The 17,873-nt window shown below is 43.7% G+C and overlaps 2 protein-coding genes across 11 annotated transcripts in view; one reads left to right on the top strand and one right to left on the bottom strand.

The window, feature by feature from the left end:
• SYVN1 (synoviolin 1) overlaps positions 1-6,524 on the bottom strand; it is a 29,289-nt gene extending 22,765 nt beyond the window's left edge. For 2 of the 5 annotated variants that reach the window (XM_081174083.1, XM_081174086.1), the window contains exon 1: positions 6,086-6,196. The gene's annotated coding sequence lies outside the window, so the exon portion shown is untranslated. The other 3 variants (XM_081174085.1, XM_081174084.1, XM_081174089.1) reach the window with 3 other exon arrangements.
• A 2,233-nt stretch (positions 6,525-8,757) lies between these two features.
• LOC308575497 (speedy protein 1-A-like) overlaps positions 8,758-17,873 on the top strand; it is a 12,530-nt gene continuing 3,414 nt past the window's right edge. Inside the window, exons 1-6 of one of the 6 annotated variants that reach the window (XM_081174254.1) lie at positions 8,758-8,852; positions 9,877-9,955; positions 12,182-12,441; positions 13,542-13,600; positions 15,458-15,543; positions 16,748-16,919. In XM_081174254.1, the coding sequence (XP_081030380.1) occupies positions 12,222-12,441; positions 13,542-13,600; positions 15,458-15,543; positions 16,748-16,919 (537 nt within the window). In that variant the 5' untranslated portion in view covers positions 8,758-8,852; positions 9,877-9,955; positions 12,182-12,221. The other 5 variants (XM_081174250.1, XM_081174255.1, XM_081174251.1 and 2 more) reach the window with 5 other exon arrangements.

Here is a 17,873-nt window from a genome sequence, read left to right as displayed (position 1 = left end):
TGTAAGAGGAGGAAAAAAGTGGTTGAAGGCAAAAGACTGGGCCATTGCTTGCCTCGGCCTGTGAATAAGGCAAAACAGGACAAGCCACCCAATTTGCATAGTAACGGCCTTGCGCATCCATGTTGCTATTCTCAGAAGCCTTATGAGAAATGCTGTTACTGTGCCCAAACCCTCTGCTGACACGTACTACACTATGGCATTGCAAGTAGCCAATCACCTAGGCCTTGCAAGAGCTGCCTCATGACAACTGGACAGAAACACTTTTTTATACAGCCATACCTCGGGTTCCAGCCGCTTCAGGTTGCATTTTTTCAGGTTGTGGACCGCCAAAACCCAGAAGTACCAGAACGGGCTACTTCCAGGTTTGGGCGGTTGCGGTACGCCGAATCACAACCCGTGCGTGCACAGACGCGGGTTGCAAACGCTAAGGGTTGCAAACGCTGCAGGTTGCAAACGTGCATCCCGCACAGATCACATTCGCAACCCGAGCGTCCACCGTATATGAAAGAGTCACCAATTAGCAACATGGGCATGGGGTTGGCTAGCTGGCTTATAAAATGCTTTCCATACTTGGAACACATGTGGATGAATGTGCAAGGCTGGAATTAAACTCTTAACTTTGACAGAAGGAAAACCCCGCCCTGAAGGTAGCAGGGTTAAGCAAAGGGACGCAAGTTGTGGATTTTGCTTCTATTACTGATTCAAACCCACTGATACGCAGAGCACAGGAACATCTATCTCCTCTCCCCAAAACCAAGTCCTGCAACCCACTGTCTCCTCCAACTTCTATGACTTTAGCAAACACTACCCAGATGCTTCCTATCTTGGAAGCCATGAGGGTTGGAAACCTGGTTTTGCTACAGAAAAATAACAATAGATCAGGAATGAGGAAACCCAACAAGCATGGGCCAATGGTCAGAGGCAGTGGGAGCTGCAGTCCAACACCACCTGGAGGACTACAAGCAGGAGAATCCCTGCTTTACATGCTGAATTCTGTGTCACATTATAGTCTCCACTTGTGTGAGGCCTGCATTGAGTTATGCTAACCAGGAAATGTGGCAGTTGTGAAGTGGGGCTGAAACAAATTTTGCAGGATCAAAACTGACATGGCATACACTGTAATGTAGCAGCTTAGTTACAAGGGCTTTGGTGTACCTGCAGAGAAGATTATTTGCTGATTAAACGGTTACTTGCCAAAGAGTCCAACTGATACTTCCAGCAGTAGAGCCTGGAATATAACCGGGCAACCAAACTTGATCCAGAAATATTTACAGCAAGCCACGAAGGCAGACACCATGGAATTTCACTTTGGAAGTCTGCAAGTTATTTTTAATGTGTATAAACCAGGCTGCCCACTGAAGGAAAAGCAGAGGTTTGATCCAACGTGGTTTTGTGCTCAAAGCTGAAAATGCAGAGCACCACCCGCCAGGACTTTACCTACTCACTGCACAAAAGTCCAGCAGTTCATTTGAATTGCACAGGGCTCCTGTGAAACAAACTCCCTTCCCTCAAAAGATCAGACTATTTAAATTATGGAAAGTGATAAGAGGATGCACTGGAAAGTGTAGGATTAACACTTGTCATCTAATTTCTCTGTAAACAAATCAGGTTGAATGCTCACTATAAAGGTTGTCTGGCGGTTACACATCTCTAACTGTGGCTGTCCTGATAGCTCCAAGCACCAAAAGCTGCTGGAGTTAAGATCAGAAATATGGGAAAGAATAACCCTAAAGGAGCAGATTGGTTTAGCGCATTCTAGAACATGAGCCTTTTGGAAACAACACTTTTTCCCTATCAGAATGTACTGCTTTCTTAGATTTTCAGCACACGCACACCCCACTCCCCAATCTCACAACAACCCCAAAGGTCAAGCTAAGATGTGGTTGCTGACTCAGTGAGCTGAGTGAGCTGCATGGCTGTGTGAGAATTTGAACCCCCGTCTCCCTGCTCCAGCTATTACACCACTCTGGCTATCTTCTGCCATAAATCTAGAGAACTCCCCCTCACACCCTTTCACAAACTAATGAAAACCTGTTGTGTTCTTCATTCTTTCCCCTGTCATCTGGCCTGACCAGTTGGAAAACATTCGGCTGAAGAGAGGGAAGGCAAGAGCTATCAGTATATAGAGTCTTATTAGGATAGTCTGTCATTATCTTAGGAGATACCAATACCTCCCTCTCATTTCACACACCTGGTAACTGTGTTGAAGACAAAGTTTTGTCACCCTCCAACAGACTGGGGAGTAGCAATGGGGTAATTTGCCCTATGGGTCATTGCAAGAGGCAAAGGTAGCTGAGCTACGGTAACCTGTGTTTACATCACAGAAGCAAGGGGAAGCTTAAAGGTTGGCACCTTCAGATGCAGAGGCAAAAGAGGATACTGTGCTGCAATTTGAAATGAAGATCAAGCCTGGAAGCAGAATTAATAATCTATGTAAGATGGTTCTTGGAAGAAGGAAACTCAACCCATACATACCAACCCCCACCCACTTCAGATTATATATTTAAAGCAGGGCTGGAGGAACCTGTGGCCCTCCAGGTGCTAGACTCACACCCAATTTAACAGATATCAGTAACTGATTGGTGACTCCTTCTGTGAAGTTGTGCTTTTTCAAAGGGAACTGTCACAGAAAGTTCAATGTATGCAAGTAGACACAAACAAACAATAAGCTCAGACAGTGATCTTTGCTGAGAGAATAGGATGTTCGATAGGAGTACACAGGCATGTATCAAGAACATAAGAGGGGCCCTATTGCATCCAGTCAAGGGTTCACCTGGTGCAATGCCCTGGTTTCAAGGTGGTTTCGCCAGATGCCTCCAGCCAACAAGCAGGGCATGAAGGCAACAGGCCTCCCATGTCTGTCCCCAGCATACAGAACTCAAAGTATTTTAATATTCTTTTGGAAGCCGCCCAGAGTGGCTGGGGAAACCCAGCCAGATGGGCGGGGTATAAATAATAAATTATTATTATTATTATTATTATTATTATTATTATTATTATTATTAAAAAAGGTATCCTCATTCACTCAGGTAACATCAAGTCATCAAAGTCATGGACAGACACTGCCTGCTCCCTTTCAAGAATTTGCCTAATCACTTTAAAAAGACAACACTGTCTATTGTGGCAGAAGGCCATGGCCCCACCTTGCAAGGCCATTCCACTTACATTGCAGCCACTTCCAAAAAAGTCTAGTTGCCATACTATTTCTCAGAGGCCCACCAAAGCTTATAAACAGTCTGTTTACATTCCAACATTATGGTTATTATTAAGAACTGTACAACATTAAGAATTTGAGCTTGCTTCCTTGCCTCTTTTTTTCTATTCCTTTTTTGTATTGCCTTTTTTTAGTGTAAGCCTGAGAGCAGGAACTGTGCTATTTAAGAAGGCCTTTGGGGTCAGTGTTCGTTTATCGTTTGTGCATGTTAGATAGTTTTCTTTTTCTAGCTGGACTGCACTGGTCCATCTCATTTAATTGTTTTAGGATGATTATCAGCTGTTTTGAACCTTTAGAATAGATAGATGCAGCAAAAATGTTTAAATAGGTAAGCACAGTCCACTTGCTTTTTGTCCACTCGCAGATTCTGCACAAGCTTCTCATCCTTAATTTCAAAGTCCTCCAAGACCTTACCCACCTAATCTGCCTGCTCTTATATCCCAACTGTAACTGTCCTTCCACTGGATCCACCAACCTCAGCCATTGGAAGGTATCTTGCTCCCTCAAATGACTTGTCTCTTTCTCCCTTTCTCTCTCTTTCCCTGCATCCCAAAACACCTCCATGCATGGCCACCTCTCTTACTTCCTTCAAACATCACTTCAAAGCCCACCTTTTTGATGAAACCTTTGGAGACTCCTTTGTCACCATACTCTACTGTAACTAAACTGAAATACAAGAAACAGAAACAACTGCAGATTCCACTCCTGCTTGTCCTGCCTCAGTTCCTCTCTCCTTTCTGCTGTTACTGTTTTTATGATTATATTATTAAAGTACATCAACTGAAAACAGATGTACAGTCATACCTTGGTTCTCAAACGGAATCCGTTCCAGAAGTCCATTCGACTTCCAAAAACCTTTGAAAACCAAGGCTTAGCTTCCAATTGGCTGCAGGAATTTCCTGCACTCAATCGGAAGCTGTGGAAGCTACACTGGACATTCGAGTTCCAAAGAACATTAGCAAACTGGAACACTCATTTCCGGGTTTGAGGTGTTTGGAAGCCAAAACATTCGAGTCGCAAGGCATTCAACAATCAAGGTACAACTATACTTTATCAGCTGAGAGACCAAGCTACAAATCAAAATGTCCTCAGTTCAAATTTCACATCTGCCATGAGCTCCTCATTGGTTCTTGCAAAAGCACTTTATCTCAGCCACAATGTGTACCCATACTAATACTGGCTTACTTTATAAAGTTGGTGTAAAGCTTACAGCTAGAAAATCCTATATAAATATTAAGTATTACCACATGCTGTATATCACCTTGAGTATATAAAAAAAAGTTTAAATCAAAACACTATTTTCGGTTTATACCTGCATTTATATACACACAAGGTTTTAAACATTACATAAGTAAATGACAGCAAGGTAAAGTAACACCAATTACTTCTGAAGCAAACTAAGCTGGTGTGAGCCAGATTACAGTTTTTGCAGAAACCAAAGGGAAGTTGTCAGCATGCTCAGAAGAACTCCAAGATTTCATTCTGCATTTCAGCAAAACAAAAAACTTCATTGGAAAGAAACCAAAACAGCTAAATGTCTGTTTGGGTAGGAGGCAGTATCTTGGAAGAGGGCACACCCAGTGGGGACGGTGGCAGAAAGGATAAACGACAGAACTTTGTTGTTTTACAATGGAAACCTGTAAGAAACAGTAGCAGGCAAATTCAATCCACCATGTCTTACTTCTCTGCAACACATGTGGCAGTACACGTGTACAATACATACTTGACTATGTAGTTAACAAGCCACATCCACAATAAGTTTAAACTGTCTACTATGTGTGTTCCTTAACTTGCCCACCTCCTTGAAGCATCCAGGAAGCTGCCTGTTTATCAGGCCCTTCTGTCTATCTAGCTCAGTAATGGCTGGATTTTGCAGCAGCTTTCCAAGGTTTCAGGCAGAGGAGTGAATCATGGGGCCTTCCACATGCTGGGAACAGTGTTTGAAACTCACGTTGTTCTAGTTACAGATAGGTAGCCGTGTTGGTCTGCCATAGTCAAAATAAAAAAATTCCTTCTAGTAGCACCTTAAAAATTCCTTCTAGTAGCACCTAGTAGCACCTTAAAGACCAAGAACTAACTTAGTTGGTCTTTAAGGTGCTACTAGAAGGAATTTTTTTTATTTTGACGTTGTTCTAGGTGCATTTTGTGACAGGGAATTTCATTAGCGCAAGCAATTTCCGAGTTCTGGGTGCAGTACTGCGCCCATGATTTCCCATTAAAACTGCAGAGTGGAAGGAAAGGAGGAACTTTTTCTGCCTCCCATTTTGTGCTATTCTCTGAAGACTGGAGAAGAGACTCTCTTAAGAATATTAGGGGTGGGTGGGCAGGGGAAGGACCAGAGCACGTGAAAAATGAACATAATATTTTAGGTGCAGTTCACTCATTTCCAGCTTTGTATTTTTGCGATAAAAAAAGAGTTCACCTAGACATTCTGTTGTTGCACCCATAACCTAGGTTTAAGGTGCCATTCAACTCCTAGCTTTCAGATCTCAGTTTCTAACACTGGCTGCGAATACGCTTAGCAGCAGGGACTGGGGAAGAGGGGGCTGTGGCCTTTCAGACCCTGCTGGGCTGCAACCCCCAACAACCCCAGCTAGCAGGACCAATGGCCAGAGATGGTGGCAGCTGCAGGAGTCCAGCCACGTCAGCAGGGTCAGATCTCCCCGTTCCTGGTTTAGGCTGCTGAACTGCAACCCTTCCACGTAGCTTCACCTGGAGGCTGGTGCCAGGGCTGGAGGGGAGGGGGAAGGCCTCGCCTGCGTCCGAGAACCATGACAGCTGCCTCCCAGCCCTGCCTGGGCCTAGGCCCACCTCCCTCCACTCTCTATTGACAGCCACCCGCGACCTTCTCCCGCTACCCTAACGACTCACCTAATCCCGGCAGCCCCGGAAGCCTCTGCGCCCACCTCAACCAGCACCAACTCCTCTCTTCTCTGCCTAACCGGAAGCCCCGACGCTCAGCTGATACCTCACTTCCGCTCGGGACCTACCAAACGCTTTCCTCAGCCATCTACTTTCTCCCCGACCCCGCTCTGTTTCACAGCCTCCCGACCGGAGAGTCGTAGATTCATTCTCGTCGAGTCATTAAAACTTGTATTTCGAGAGAGGTTCATATCGAAGAGGGTAGTCCTTTAATTCCTCGCAGTCTCCCCCCCTCCTTCCAGTCTTCACATGGTACAATCCAAACAGATCCGCTCGGTGTTGTCCTCCAGCGCCGGACAGGCGAAAGAGAGTCCCGTGGCTCCCGGTGATTGGTCCAAAGTCTGGAGTCTCCTCCAATCAAATAAATGTTCCCAGCGGGGCCAATTGGGATGGAACAGCCGTTGCTAAGCGGGAAGGCGGTCTAAGAAAAAGTGGGGGGGGTGGAGTAGTTAGAACTTAAGTCATGGGTTCAAATCATACCTTAGCCACGTCGCTTTAATTCTTCTGCCTCAGGCTGCTCCTACATAAGATTGTTGTGTGAACATTAGAGAAAATGAATGATTTTGAGGGGGTTGGTAATCAAGGTAAATCTCCGCCACAAATAAAAAAATTCCTTCCAGTAGCACCTTAAAGACCAACTAAGTTAGAAGTGTGCATGCACACGAAAGCTCATACCAAGAACTAACTTAGTTGGTCTTTAAGGTGCTACTGGAAGGAATTTTTTTATTTTGACTATGGCAGACCAACACGGCTACCTATCTGCAACTCCGCCACAAATGTAACACCTGGATTTCATTGATTTTGATCCTCCATTTTTAGGAGGTTGCAACTAGTGATTTCATTACACATATATCCCTCCTCTTCCAAAGAGCTCAAGACAATATATGTCATACTTCCACCCTGTTTGACCCTCACAACAGTCCTGTGAGGTAGGTTAGGCTGAGAGTGGCTGCTTCCAGACCAGCAGTTATCTGATATGCACAGGAGACTATGTCCAATATCTGATATGTTCAAGGCTGTATAATTTTGCCAGCTAGTGGTTGCTATCCTGCACTTTCCAGTGCAATTTTCTGTCACTTTTTAATCGGGCTACTTTTTGTGATTAGTACAATGATCCCATCAATCAATGTTATAACATGATTATGCAGAATAATCTAGTGAGTTAGACCATTGGCCCATCTGGCACAGTACTGTTTACACTGACAGGCAGTGGCTCCCCATAGTTTGAGGCAGGGATCTCTCCAAGACCTACCTGTAATTGAAAATAGCCTGCCTCAACCCTTTGTGTATTTCAGAAGGTGGCCTGTCTGTGAATATTGTTGCAAACCTCTGAGCAGTGCGAGATTCTGGGGGTTCGGGGCGCTTACCCAAAGGGAATGAGGTTTGCTGTGAGGAGAATGTGGGTATGCCTGGGATGGCTCAGTTGCTGGTGGTCCCTTCTGATCTCTGAAATTCTATGACGTGCAAGGAGGGCAGATGATCTCTGCTTGGTCTACATTTTTTCAGAGAAGAAAATTGAGGGGGCCCTTGAGCCAGTCACGGTCTTCCTACCTATCTCCACAGGGTTGCTTTATAAAATGGGCGGAGGGGGCTTGAGTCAGCCAAGCTCTGCCCAGTCTACCTCACAGGTTTGTTGTGTTGGCACAACATTGGAAACCATGGCTGGATCTCTAGACCCAGTGAAGAAGCGTTTCAGGAAAAAGGCGTTGTAAACTTTACACGAGAAAACCGCATTGGCAAAAACGGAACTCCACAGCGCCATCTTGGTGTCGCCGTGTGTTACAATGCACAAACATATATAAAATGCTCTTTCTTTATCAATCTACAGCTGAGTAGGCAACACGTCAAAGAAGCGATTCAGTTAAACGCGTTGTAAGTTTCCTACAGGGGCATCCCGTTGGCGAAAGACGGGACTCCACATCGCCACCTGGTGTCAGTGTTATAACGCAAATAAAGCGCTTTATCTTTACCAATGTAGCTGAGTTAGTGCATGTTTACTGCACTGAGCAATATAAATGTGTGTGTGTGTTTTGATTAACAAAATTAAAATAAACAAATATACCTTTTTAAAAAAAACATTTGAACACACATTACAAAATGCACATTTTCCAAAAAAAATTAAAGGTGTATATGTTTATTTTAATTTTGTTAATTAAAAAACCAACCCCATTATTAGCCGCAGCCCCCAGTGATTGCTAGGAAGGGTTCGACGCCACCTGTGCTACTAGAAAAGCCCCCAAATTAACCTCCGTTACGCAGCGCAGTCCTGCAGGGCGATGTAGAAGCATGCGGCAGTCGTTTGATCTCAGTGGAGCCTAACGCCCAGGCAAGCGGGCGCAAGAGCGCAGCCTTATTTATGCCTGTTTACTCAGAAGTAAACCCTGCCGCGTTCCATCCGCCTCGCAAAACACCCCCCCCCCCGCCAATAAGCGCGCCCCCGCGTGCGCACAGAACCCTCGCAAAGTGATTTACTGCCCGTCAAGGAGGCTCGAACCTTTGACGGACAGCTTCGCGAAAGGGCACGCGGGGACTGGATGTTCAATAGCCTTTGTTCCTCCCTCCGTCCGTCTCGCGGGCGGCGATTGGGTTAGCAGGATCCCCGGCGGAGCCTATAAAAAAAGCCGCGCGCGGGCGGTGGGGTGAGGTGAAACGGCGTTTAGCGTGGTGCTCCGCCCACCTGTGGCTTTTTGCGAGCTGGGTGGTTTGCTCTGTTCAGGTGCAAGGGTGGGGGAAGGGAGGCGAGGCAGAGAAAAAGGCGGGAAAATGTGTTTTGAGGGAAGGGGCCTTTTGGAGAGAAGGGGGGGTGTCTCCACTTTCTTTTTCTTGGGTGTGTTTCCCTCAAAGTCAACTCGCCCTTGAGTTCCCCAGAAGAGAAGTTGATCGTTCCTCCTCTTTTTGGCATTTTAGTTCCCCCAGAGGGCACATGCCACACACCCCCTCAAGCGAGCTTCCTTACAGGGTTGTTTGTAAAATAAGCCGCGAAATTAAACCATGGAAGCTCATGTTGGTTTAATTAGAGTGGGAAGGAAATCCACTACAAAGGCCATATATGTCTGGTTTTGGTTTGTTTTAAATTGGGGGCAAACTTTAAAGGTCCACAAACTGAGACCAAAAGCTTTAATTTCTTGGCATTTTGTCTTTGGGCAGGAGGTTGAGCTAAAGGAAGGATTTGGGTGGGGAGAGGAAAATGGAGGTAGCGAAGGAGCTGCTCCCCCTCATCCCAATCTGCAGTTCAAAATGTGTAATATAATTGTGTGTAGCAGGATGATGTATTCCCATAGGAAGCTGTGTTAGTCTCTTGCTGCAAAAACAGTAGATAGGCTTGTGGTATCTTGAAGGCCTAACCCTTTTTAATGGTTTGCGGACTAGAGTCTGCTTGAATTTTTTAACATTTGGAAATGCTAGATATGTGTTTGTGTACAGTGTGTGTATTGCTCTGAACTATTTACTATTCCTTTGATTCCCCCGGTTTTTAATCACAATATATTTATATTTTAATGAGTTCAGCAAAATCCTTGCTTCCCTGCTAATAGACTTTGCCACCCATTTAATTTTGGGTGGTGCACCTTTTTAAATTTTAAGCCCATTACTTAAATTTGTGGCTGATTCAGAGTTTACAAGAATGAAGTGCTTCTTCACTGTGTTTCAAATCAGTAGGTTACATGTACCAATACTTGACCCATGAGAAATTGGGGCTCTATCTTCAGCACCAATGTATGCTACCTGTTTTTTATCGATAGGTCTTGTTTGCTCCTCTTAAAGTACTTGGGAAACTCCAATCACCTGTGTGACAGACTTCAGTGAAAGAACATAACAATGGTAATCTGGAAGGATTTTTATTTTTGTTTTGCAATATTGCCTTTCTTTTTCTTTCTCTCCACTTACCCCATCTTCAAATAGAAAGAAAATGTGGTGAAAGTGGTTGAAATCTGGGTTTCCCCGCCAATAATAGTCCCAATGGAGTTCAATAATTTGTTGGTCACACATTTTTAAGAAGCGGTGCTATTTTTTCTCTCCCTGCCATTGGCAATATGGCTTGTTTATCACTCCCACAAAGTGGGGGGGGGGTAATCAGTGGATAAGAAGTAATTCTAGCACGATAGCCATGCCAGTCTGTTACAGCTAAAGAAAGCCTTCAAGCCCCTTAAAAACATAATAAACAGTGTGTGTCATGCAGGAAGTCTGGTAACCTGGATGCTGCAGCACCTACAGGTGTTACTAAAAGGTTTGGTGCAGTCAAGAGATTAAATCCTGAGCTTCCTCTCTTCCTAATTACTTGTAAATCTGGAGTGCCCTTCCAGAAACATTTGGTGGTAGTAGCAACAGGAGTACCTCTGAGTATGTATGAAGATTACCTAGGCAACTAGGTAACTGGTTATCCTCCGGATCTAGAACCTGTGCACTAAGTTGGACACAGTGGCTTCTATGTATGCCTGTGGCCCAGCAGTACTACTGCTGCCAACTTCTAAATATTGCCTTGTCCAGTGCAGTGAGGTACGTTAGGTCATGGCTAGGTACATCATTGGATTTTGCTTCCTCCATTTTGACGGAGCTGAACCAGATAGGGTTGATTTACTAATCACTACTCCCAATATCGAAGTGGTGCTGAGTCCTTGAGTCCCTGTATTCATAATAAATTCCAGAATTGAGTGCATATGTTGGCCCACTAGCTGGGGCTCAGGTTAAACCTCTGGGAATGTGGGTGATATAAGCAGGAGCGTTACTTTAGACAGAATAGAGTGTGGCTGGCAGCAGTTGCTTCTGCCCTGTGCTGCAGACCATGGCTGAGCAGAAAGCACATGGCTTCTTCCAAAGAACCCTGGAACTGTAGTTTACCCCTTACAGAGCTACAACTCCTAGTGCCCATGTCACATGTGTGGTCTAAACTCCAGGAGTGATAAAAACCGGGCTCAAAGCTTGCATTGGAAAAAGTTGCACAGGGTACTTCTAATGTATGAAATACTGTAAATTGTTTTGGGATGCAATTTTGGGAAATGATTTACCGTACATTGAAATAAATTTAAAAAACCAGCCTTTTCTGTGATACAACCTGCTAGTATCTCCGGGAATTAGCAACTGTGTTTTAATGACTTAAGTCTTCCTAGTTCTTGCTTGTATGTGTATTCTCAGCCCAAAGCATTGGGGAGACAGCCAAAATGGGAACACATGTCCTCTTCAGCCTCTGGTTTTTCCAGTTCTCTTGAACTATTTGCAAGCTTTTAACAGGAATTTACGACTTGTATAACATTTATACAGAAGAGGGTGTGTGCCATCCCACCTGGGAAGATTTTCAGTCCTCGTGCCTATTATAAGGATTCTAAGGTCTCAAATATAGAATAAATGTTCGTAAATCTACAAGGCAAACACATACATAAGTATAAATAGTACAGGAGAGCAATCCTGAAGCCATCCTCTCCCAAACTGACCTTACATATATCCCCTGCAGTATGGAAGGCACGTGGGGGAAAGCCTTCCCATTATCTTTTTGCTTACAAATCCTGTCTTAAGGACGTATTTATGTATGAATAGGGTGAGCCTGTGACCTGGATTCAGGAACTAAAGTATTTACCATCACAAAAGAATGGCCAGGCTGCCCAGGTAATGCAATCAGTGACCATTATCAGATATCTTGGCAGACAGCCTCCTTCTGTGATGTATGTATAATGTTTTGTGGGGTTGGTCTTGGGCTACAGGGTGGGCAATTTCAAAAGTCTATATAAGGGCTTGCACACCATTGTTCTGGGTTCTCCTTCCTACGTGTGGTGAGTGGGGACCCTGTTGCAACGGTTTATTTCTTTGCAATAAAGATCAGGCTTTGCTTCTCAATATACCCTGGTTGGCCTCTGTTATTTTCTCCTACCGAGAGGGAACCCACTTAAGGACTCTATACGGGCTCCAAAATACCCCATAAGGGAAAGGAAGCAGGGTTTTTTTTTCTTTTAACATGTCCTATAATGCAAAATTGTCCCAGATTCTTAGTGGAGGGAAGATAGCATTTTATGTTTATTGGTAACTTGGAATCTAAACTATTTCCTCCACAGAAAGGTTCTTTTTGAGCCTCTGTTGTTCCAACTTGAGACGAAAAATGCGGGACAACCAGAGCACTTGTGTCCCTCCTGAGGTCACCACAGGGGTGAAGCCAGGGAGCACAAGACGACGACAGCGTGTCACACATGGTGTTGGGGTACTCAGTGGTGATGCACAGGGGCCTGAGAGAGAGAATACCACAGCAGCCTTGAAAACTTCACAGCAACCACCTTTGCTTCTACACAGAGAAGAACAAGAGGCCTTCTTCAATCTCCTGGGTGAGATACCTGACCCCACAGTCCTGTCCAGAGATTGGTACCATGCAGACTTTCTCGTCCCTAGCAGCTCTGCCAAATTTTAAATGGGTATAGTAAAAATGGTGCCCAGTTCTTAGTCAATAGCCTGATTTGCAGATAATGCTAAGTCATTACTTGTTTAGGCAAAATGGTGTGCGTTTGACTGTCTCAACAGGCTAACCATGGACTCTTCCAGGTGAGCTGCTGCTTGGACATGCATACCAATTTATTTGCACAAAGCTTTTACAATGAGGTTAAATTCTTTCTACTCTTTACTGAACATTCATCCTGATTTGCTTGTGTTTATACATCTTGTTAATCATTTGCTTGCCTCAATACATTTCTCTCTCACTTTCCTAACTGCAGAAAAAAATCATTCTCTTTTTAAAAGTGGATTTGTTGTACTAGGGTGATGGAGTTCTTTAGTCCACTTTAATTGTGTAAACCTAACATTTCTGGGTATTCCCTTGAAAATCCCTTACACAAAATACTGGTAGTCTGGAGGCACCCCATAGTTTGTCTTCTGGTGTCACACTGTGCTGAGAAATCCTGGTTGTTTTAACTTTGGTTTGGTGTTATGTCTGAAATCAGATGTTATGGCTCAGCCACCCCACCCCAAGCTACAAAGATGAAAGGCCAGGGCAGATGGAAAACAAAAAAAGCATTAGAGAATCAGTTTGCAGCGTGCTTGTCTGTGCAAGACAGCTCACGGTTTGTTCAACAAACCATAGCTTTCTGTTAATGTGCAAATGCAGCCAGTAGGGAAAATACCATCAGCTTTCCCCCAAAACTTCCCAACGATTCCTACAAATTGTACTGTTCATGAGCTTCATTAGATACTTCTTGCCCTTTGGTGCAGTTCTCAGCAAGATGAAAACTGTCTACTTTTAGTCTATAATGTAGTTAAGCTTGGAAAGTTGATTGCTCAGAATGGCTGCTTGACTGAATGTAACAATAAACAGTGCTTCTCAGGTACCATAAATATACATTGAAGCTGCATGAGGCAGTTGGTTATAAAAGCTTTAGATAGCCCACAAATAATGATATGGATTAAAACATGTTTTGCTTTCTTTTCTCATCAGAGGATAGTTTAATACAAGAATTCCTTTCAATGGATACATGCTACAGGATCTCAGATAAGGTAGGTCCCCCCCCCCAAGTCCTCCACCCTACACTTTCAGTATTACAGCATGGCATTCCAATTTTTAATTATATGAATGCCAAAGCAAAGAGGGAAATTTCACGACAACGTTTCTGGTTTGCTTCTTTCAGTGAGAGTGCTGGAGGGGAGGAGTCAATGCAGTTACTAGAAGAAGACTGTTAATAGCATTTTTGTAGTAATTGCTTTATTTACATATATTCAAGCAGGAGTGTAGTGGAAGTAAATGAGCTGCCATACAGCAGGCAGCAGATCTACTCACCTCTGAAACAAATATTAAAGCAATCCGCTCCACATGGCTTGCATCCCAGTTTCCACCAAAAGCAACTCTCATATCTCATACTTTTAAACATGCATATTAAGCCACTGGGAACAGTGATTTAGGGGGCAAAGCATCATCTGTATGCTGGTGCCCAGCTCTGTCTGTCTTTGTGCTGTCTGAATTTGGAGAAGCTGTACAGGTACTTAATCAGTGTCTTGAGACAGTGACAGGCTGGATGAAGACCAATAAACTGAAGCTGAATTCCCAAAAATTTTGAGGTGATTGCTGCTTCCTAGGTTCAAAAAATAGGTGAGCAGGCTACTCTGAACGGGCTTGCAGTTCCCCCAGATACATTGGGTGCATAGTCTGCAGGTACTCCTTGACGCTACAATTTCTAGAGACTCAAGTGGCTTTGGTGGTGGGTTGCTACAGCTGTTCCTGGATAGAGAGAGCCTAGCCACAGGTGTCCATGCCCCAATAACCTCCCATTTAGTCCTGTACATGGGGATGCCTGTAAAAACAATTTAGAGATTGCACCTGGTGAGAATTACAGACCCCAAGGTATTGACTAGTGCAGCTGTGCAGTACTGGTCCTTAAAAATCTGCACTGGCTGTCCATTGACTACTGAACAAAGATTTAGATGGCTTTGGGCCCAGCTGTTTGAAGGAGCACACCTGCTTACTATTTAAGGCCCACCACAGATTTTCTTGTGCTTGTACCATTGCCAAACATAATTTGGGGTTTCAGAATAGAGCCTTCGTTAGGGTAGTGCTATGAGAGAATAGAGCCTTCGTTAGGGTAGTGCAGAACAGCCTCCCCCAACCCCAAAGTCATGCAGGCATCGTCACTATTTAATTTTTGCTGCCAGCAGAAGACCCTTCTTTTCCGTATGACTTACACATTAGTAGTAGTAATAACCATTTTAATGGTGTGACAGATGGAACAATTTACAGGTTTAATTGTAGACTGTAATGGTAGTTTTTTTAATTTGATTAGTTTTATCTGTGTTTTAGTATGTAATCTGCCCTGATATTGTTTTGATGCTAAAGGGTGGGATACAGGAATTCAATAAATATAATCCATTTTCAAAACTGCCTGCTTCACTATCTGTAGCCTCCCCGCCCACCCGCCCCCCCAAAAAACCTGGTGCCTGCAGGTGTTTTCAACTGCAATTCCTATTGGCACCAACCAATCATGGCAGGCTGGGGCTGATGGAAGTTGTGGTCAAGAGCATCTAGTGGATACCAGGTTGTGGGAGGCTGTATAAAGAACTGCTTTTCAATTCAGGAGTTAAATTTCATTCAGACAGTATCACAGTGATAGGCCCATTTGCAATCAAGATTGGTAAAGTGAAAAAACAACAACCACAAACCTCTGACTGAACTCTGGATAAAACCTTCCTGTGTAGTAACCAACCAACAAAGCCGGGCATAATGTTGATTCTTTGCTTCTTGTTGGAAGAATGTCTTGTAGCTGACTTTTCTACCCTCTTAATGCTTTTGCCTTCCTTTCACATCTCTTAAATTATTATTGTGGTCTGCTATAGACTTTATTAAAGCTAAGCTGTCTTATTCAGTATCTTATAGCTATGACTATGATGTACTTTAAACGTGCTGGCCTGCATACGGAGGAATACACACGGACTAATCTCTTCATAGCTCTGTAAGTTTATTTTGGTGCTCTTCTATTGATTTGGTCGTGTGGGGAGGTGACCTGTAATGTTTATTAGACTAGGAGTTTAGTCCATGTCACCAAATACTAGCTATTCATCATACAGTGGTGCCCCGCAAGACGAATGCCTCGCAAGACGGAAAACCCGCTAGACGAAAGGGTTTTCCGTTTTTGAGCTGCTTCCCAAGACGATTTTCCCTATGGGCTTGCTTTGCAAGACGAAAACGTCTTGCAAGTGTTCCGATTTTTTTCCGCTCCCCCCCCCTTTTTCTAAGCCGCTAAGCCGCTAATAGCCTTTTAGCCGCTAATCCTTTAATAGCCGCTAAGCCTTTAATAGCCGCTAAACCGCTAATAGCGCTAAGCCGCTAATAGGGTTGCTTCGCAAGACGAAAAAACCGCTAGACGAAGAGACTCGCGGAACAGATTAATTTCGTCTTGCGAGGCACCACTGTATTTATTAGTGCAGCAGAACACCTCTTACAAAGTGGGGTGAAAGGTTATTATATTAGTTCACTGTAAGTTAACAACATGTGAAACTAACTGCGTTTCTCCCAGTCACAATTTAGTTACAGGTGCAGAGGACCCCTGTTTCTAACTGGAAACTGTAATAATGGGGAGAGGGGAGCTAAAGTTTCCTCCTCACCCATATTCCATCAGTACAATTGCAGCAAAAATCACCTGTTCCCAAAGTGCAAATAGGTTTAGAGAAAACTCCTGTTGTAAGAAAGTAGACCTTTTGTTTTTCCTAAAGGTGATGATGGCAGGTGATTTTTTTTTCTTTTTTCTTTGCAAATGAGGTTGTTGAAGAACATGATCAGGGGCAGCCCAATTAGTGTCATGTGCATCTAGGCCCCAAGACTGCAATCTTAACCTGTTATACAGGTGCTAATTGTTGAGGGGCAACTTCAAGGTTCCTCCTACTCTCTTTTCTTGGGCTTTTTTTGTGAGTTGAACCAGACAACACTTCAGATAGAGGGCTGTTATTTGTAGAACACATGGCCACCCTTGATGGTGGAGAGGAAAGATATCGGCTATGGTGAGCAACTTTTGACCCCTTAGTTTTTGAAACTTTATTATAAGCTGGAACATAACTTCTCTGGTGAACTCCTTCTGCTGCTTGAAGACCATCCATTGCTTTGTGAAGGAATTCTGGAGGCCTTCCACTGTCCTCCACACCACTTTGTCCTGATTACAGGTACCTAGCAAATGACATGGAAGAAGACACAGAGGACTACAAATATGAGATCTTCCCTTGGGCACTTGGTGACAACTGGAGGAAGCTTTTCCCACAGTTCCTGAAAATGCGGGATGGCTTTTGGGCCAAAATGAAGTACAGAGCATTTGTTAGCAGACGCTGCTGTGACGAGGTTAGCTGCAGATCGTTTGACTTGCCGTGTTCTTGGAGTAGGTGTGTTAAGATAAATGAAGTTGGGTGCACTAGTGGTGGCAGGGAGAGCAGAATAGTCCTCTCATCCTGCTGGGGGATCTACTGGAATTTGTTTCCTTGGGATGCAGGGGAGAAACGATATGGCTGAAGGAAATTCAAAAGTATCAAGGTTCAATCCTTGTCATCTCAGGTACGAATGGGAAAGTCTCTTGTATTTTTATAATGAATGATTTTAGAATGTTGTTTATGTTGTACTTTTGTACTGTTTTATTGTTGTTAGCCGCCCTGAGCCCGGCTTCGGCTGGGGAGGGCGGGATATAAATAAAATTTATTATTATTATTATTATTATTATTATTATTTAATTTAGCAAACTTCTGTACCACCTTTCAAGTACAAAATTCTCCCCAGTCAGTTCCCATGAAATACAACAATAGGATTTTAAAACAACTCAGTAAAAGAATCCCATATAATTAAAAGTAACAATCAAACATCAAAATTGCAGCATAATGTATTTACCATGACCGGGTGACATAGGCTGTCTATACACGCTACCTTTAAAGCACATTCAAAGAATGAACTTTCTCCTCATATAATTGTAGGCACTCTAGTTTGCTGAGAATTGTAGCTCCATGGGGGTAAACTACAATGCCCAGACTTAAAAAAAAATGCTTTAAAGTTGCAATGGGTATGCCAGTGTTTCCCAACCTTTTTTGGGCAAAGGCACACTTGTTTCATGAAAAAAATCTCGAGGCACACCACCATGCCAGATGGGGAAAGGTCACTTTTTACTTATGTAAAAAAAAAAAAAAAATAGTAACAGCATAGAAGGTAATGGTAGATGACTGTTAGGGTCTCCCCCCAAATGCAGAATTCTATTAATATCTTCCTTAGCGAGCCGCGTTAACCCCTGTAATGCTTTCTATAGAGTAAGCA

Source organism: Podarcis bocagei, assembly GCF_964188305.1.
Source record: "Podarcis bocagei genome assembly, chromosome: 16".
Classification (NCBI taxonomy): domain Eukaryota; kingdom Metazoa; phylum Chordata; class Lepidosauria; order Squamata; family Lacertidae; genus Podarcis; species Podarcis bocagei.
The sequence above is the reverse complement of the archived record's forward strand: the minus strand, read 5'-3'. Positions and strand labels throughout refer to the sequence as shown.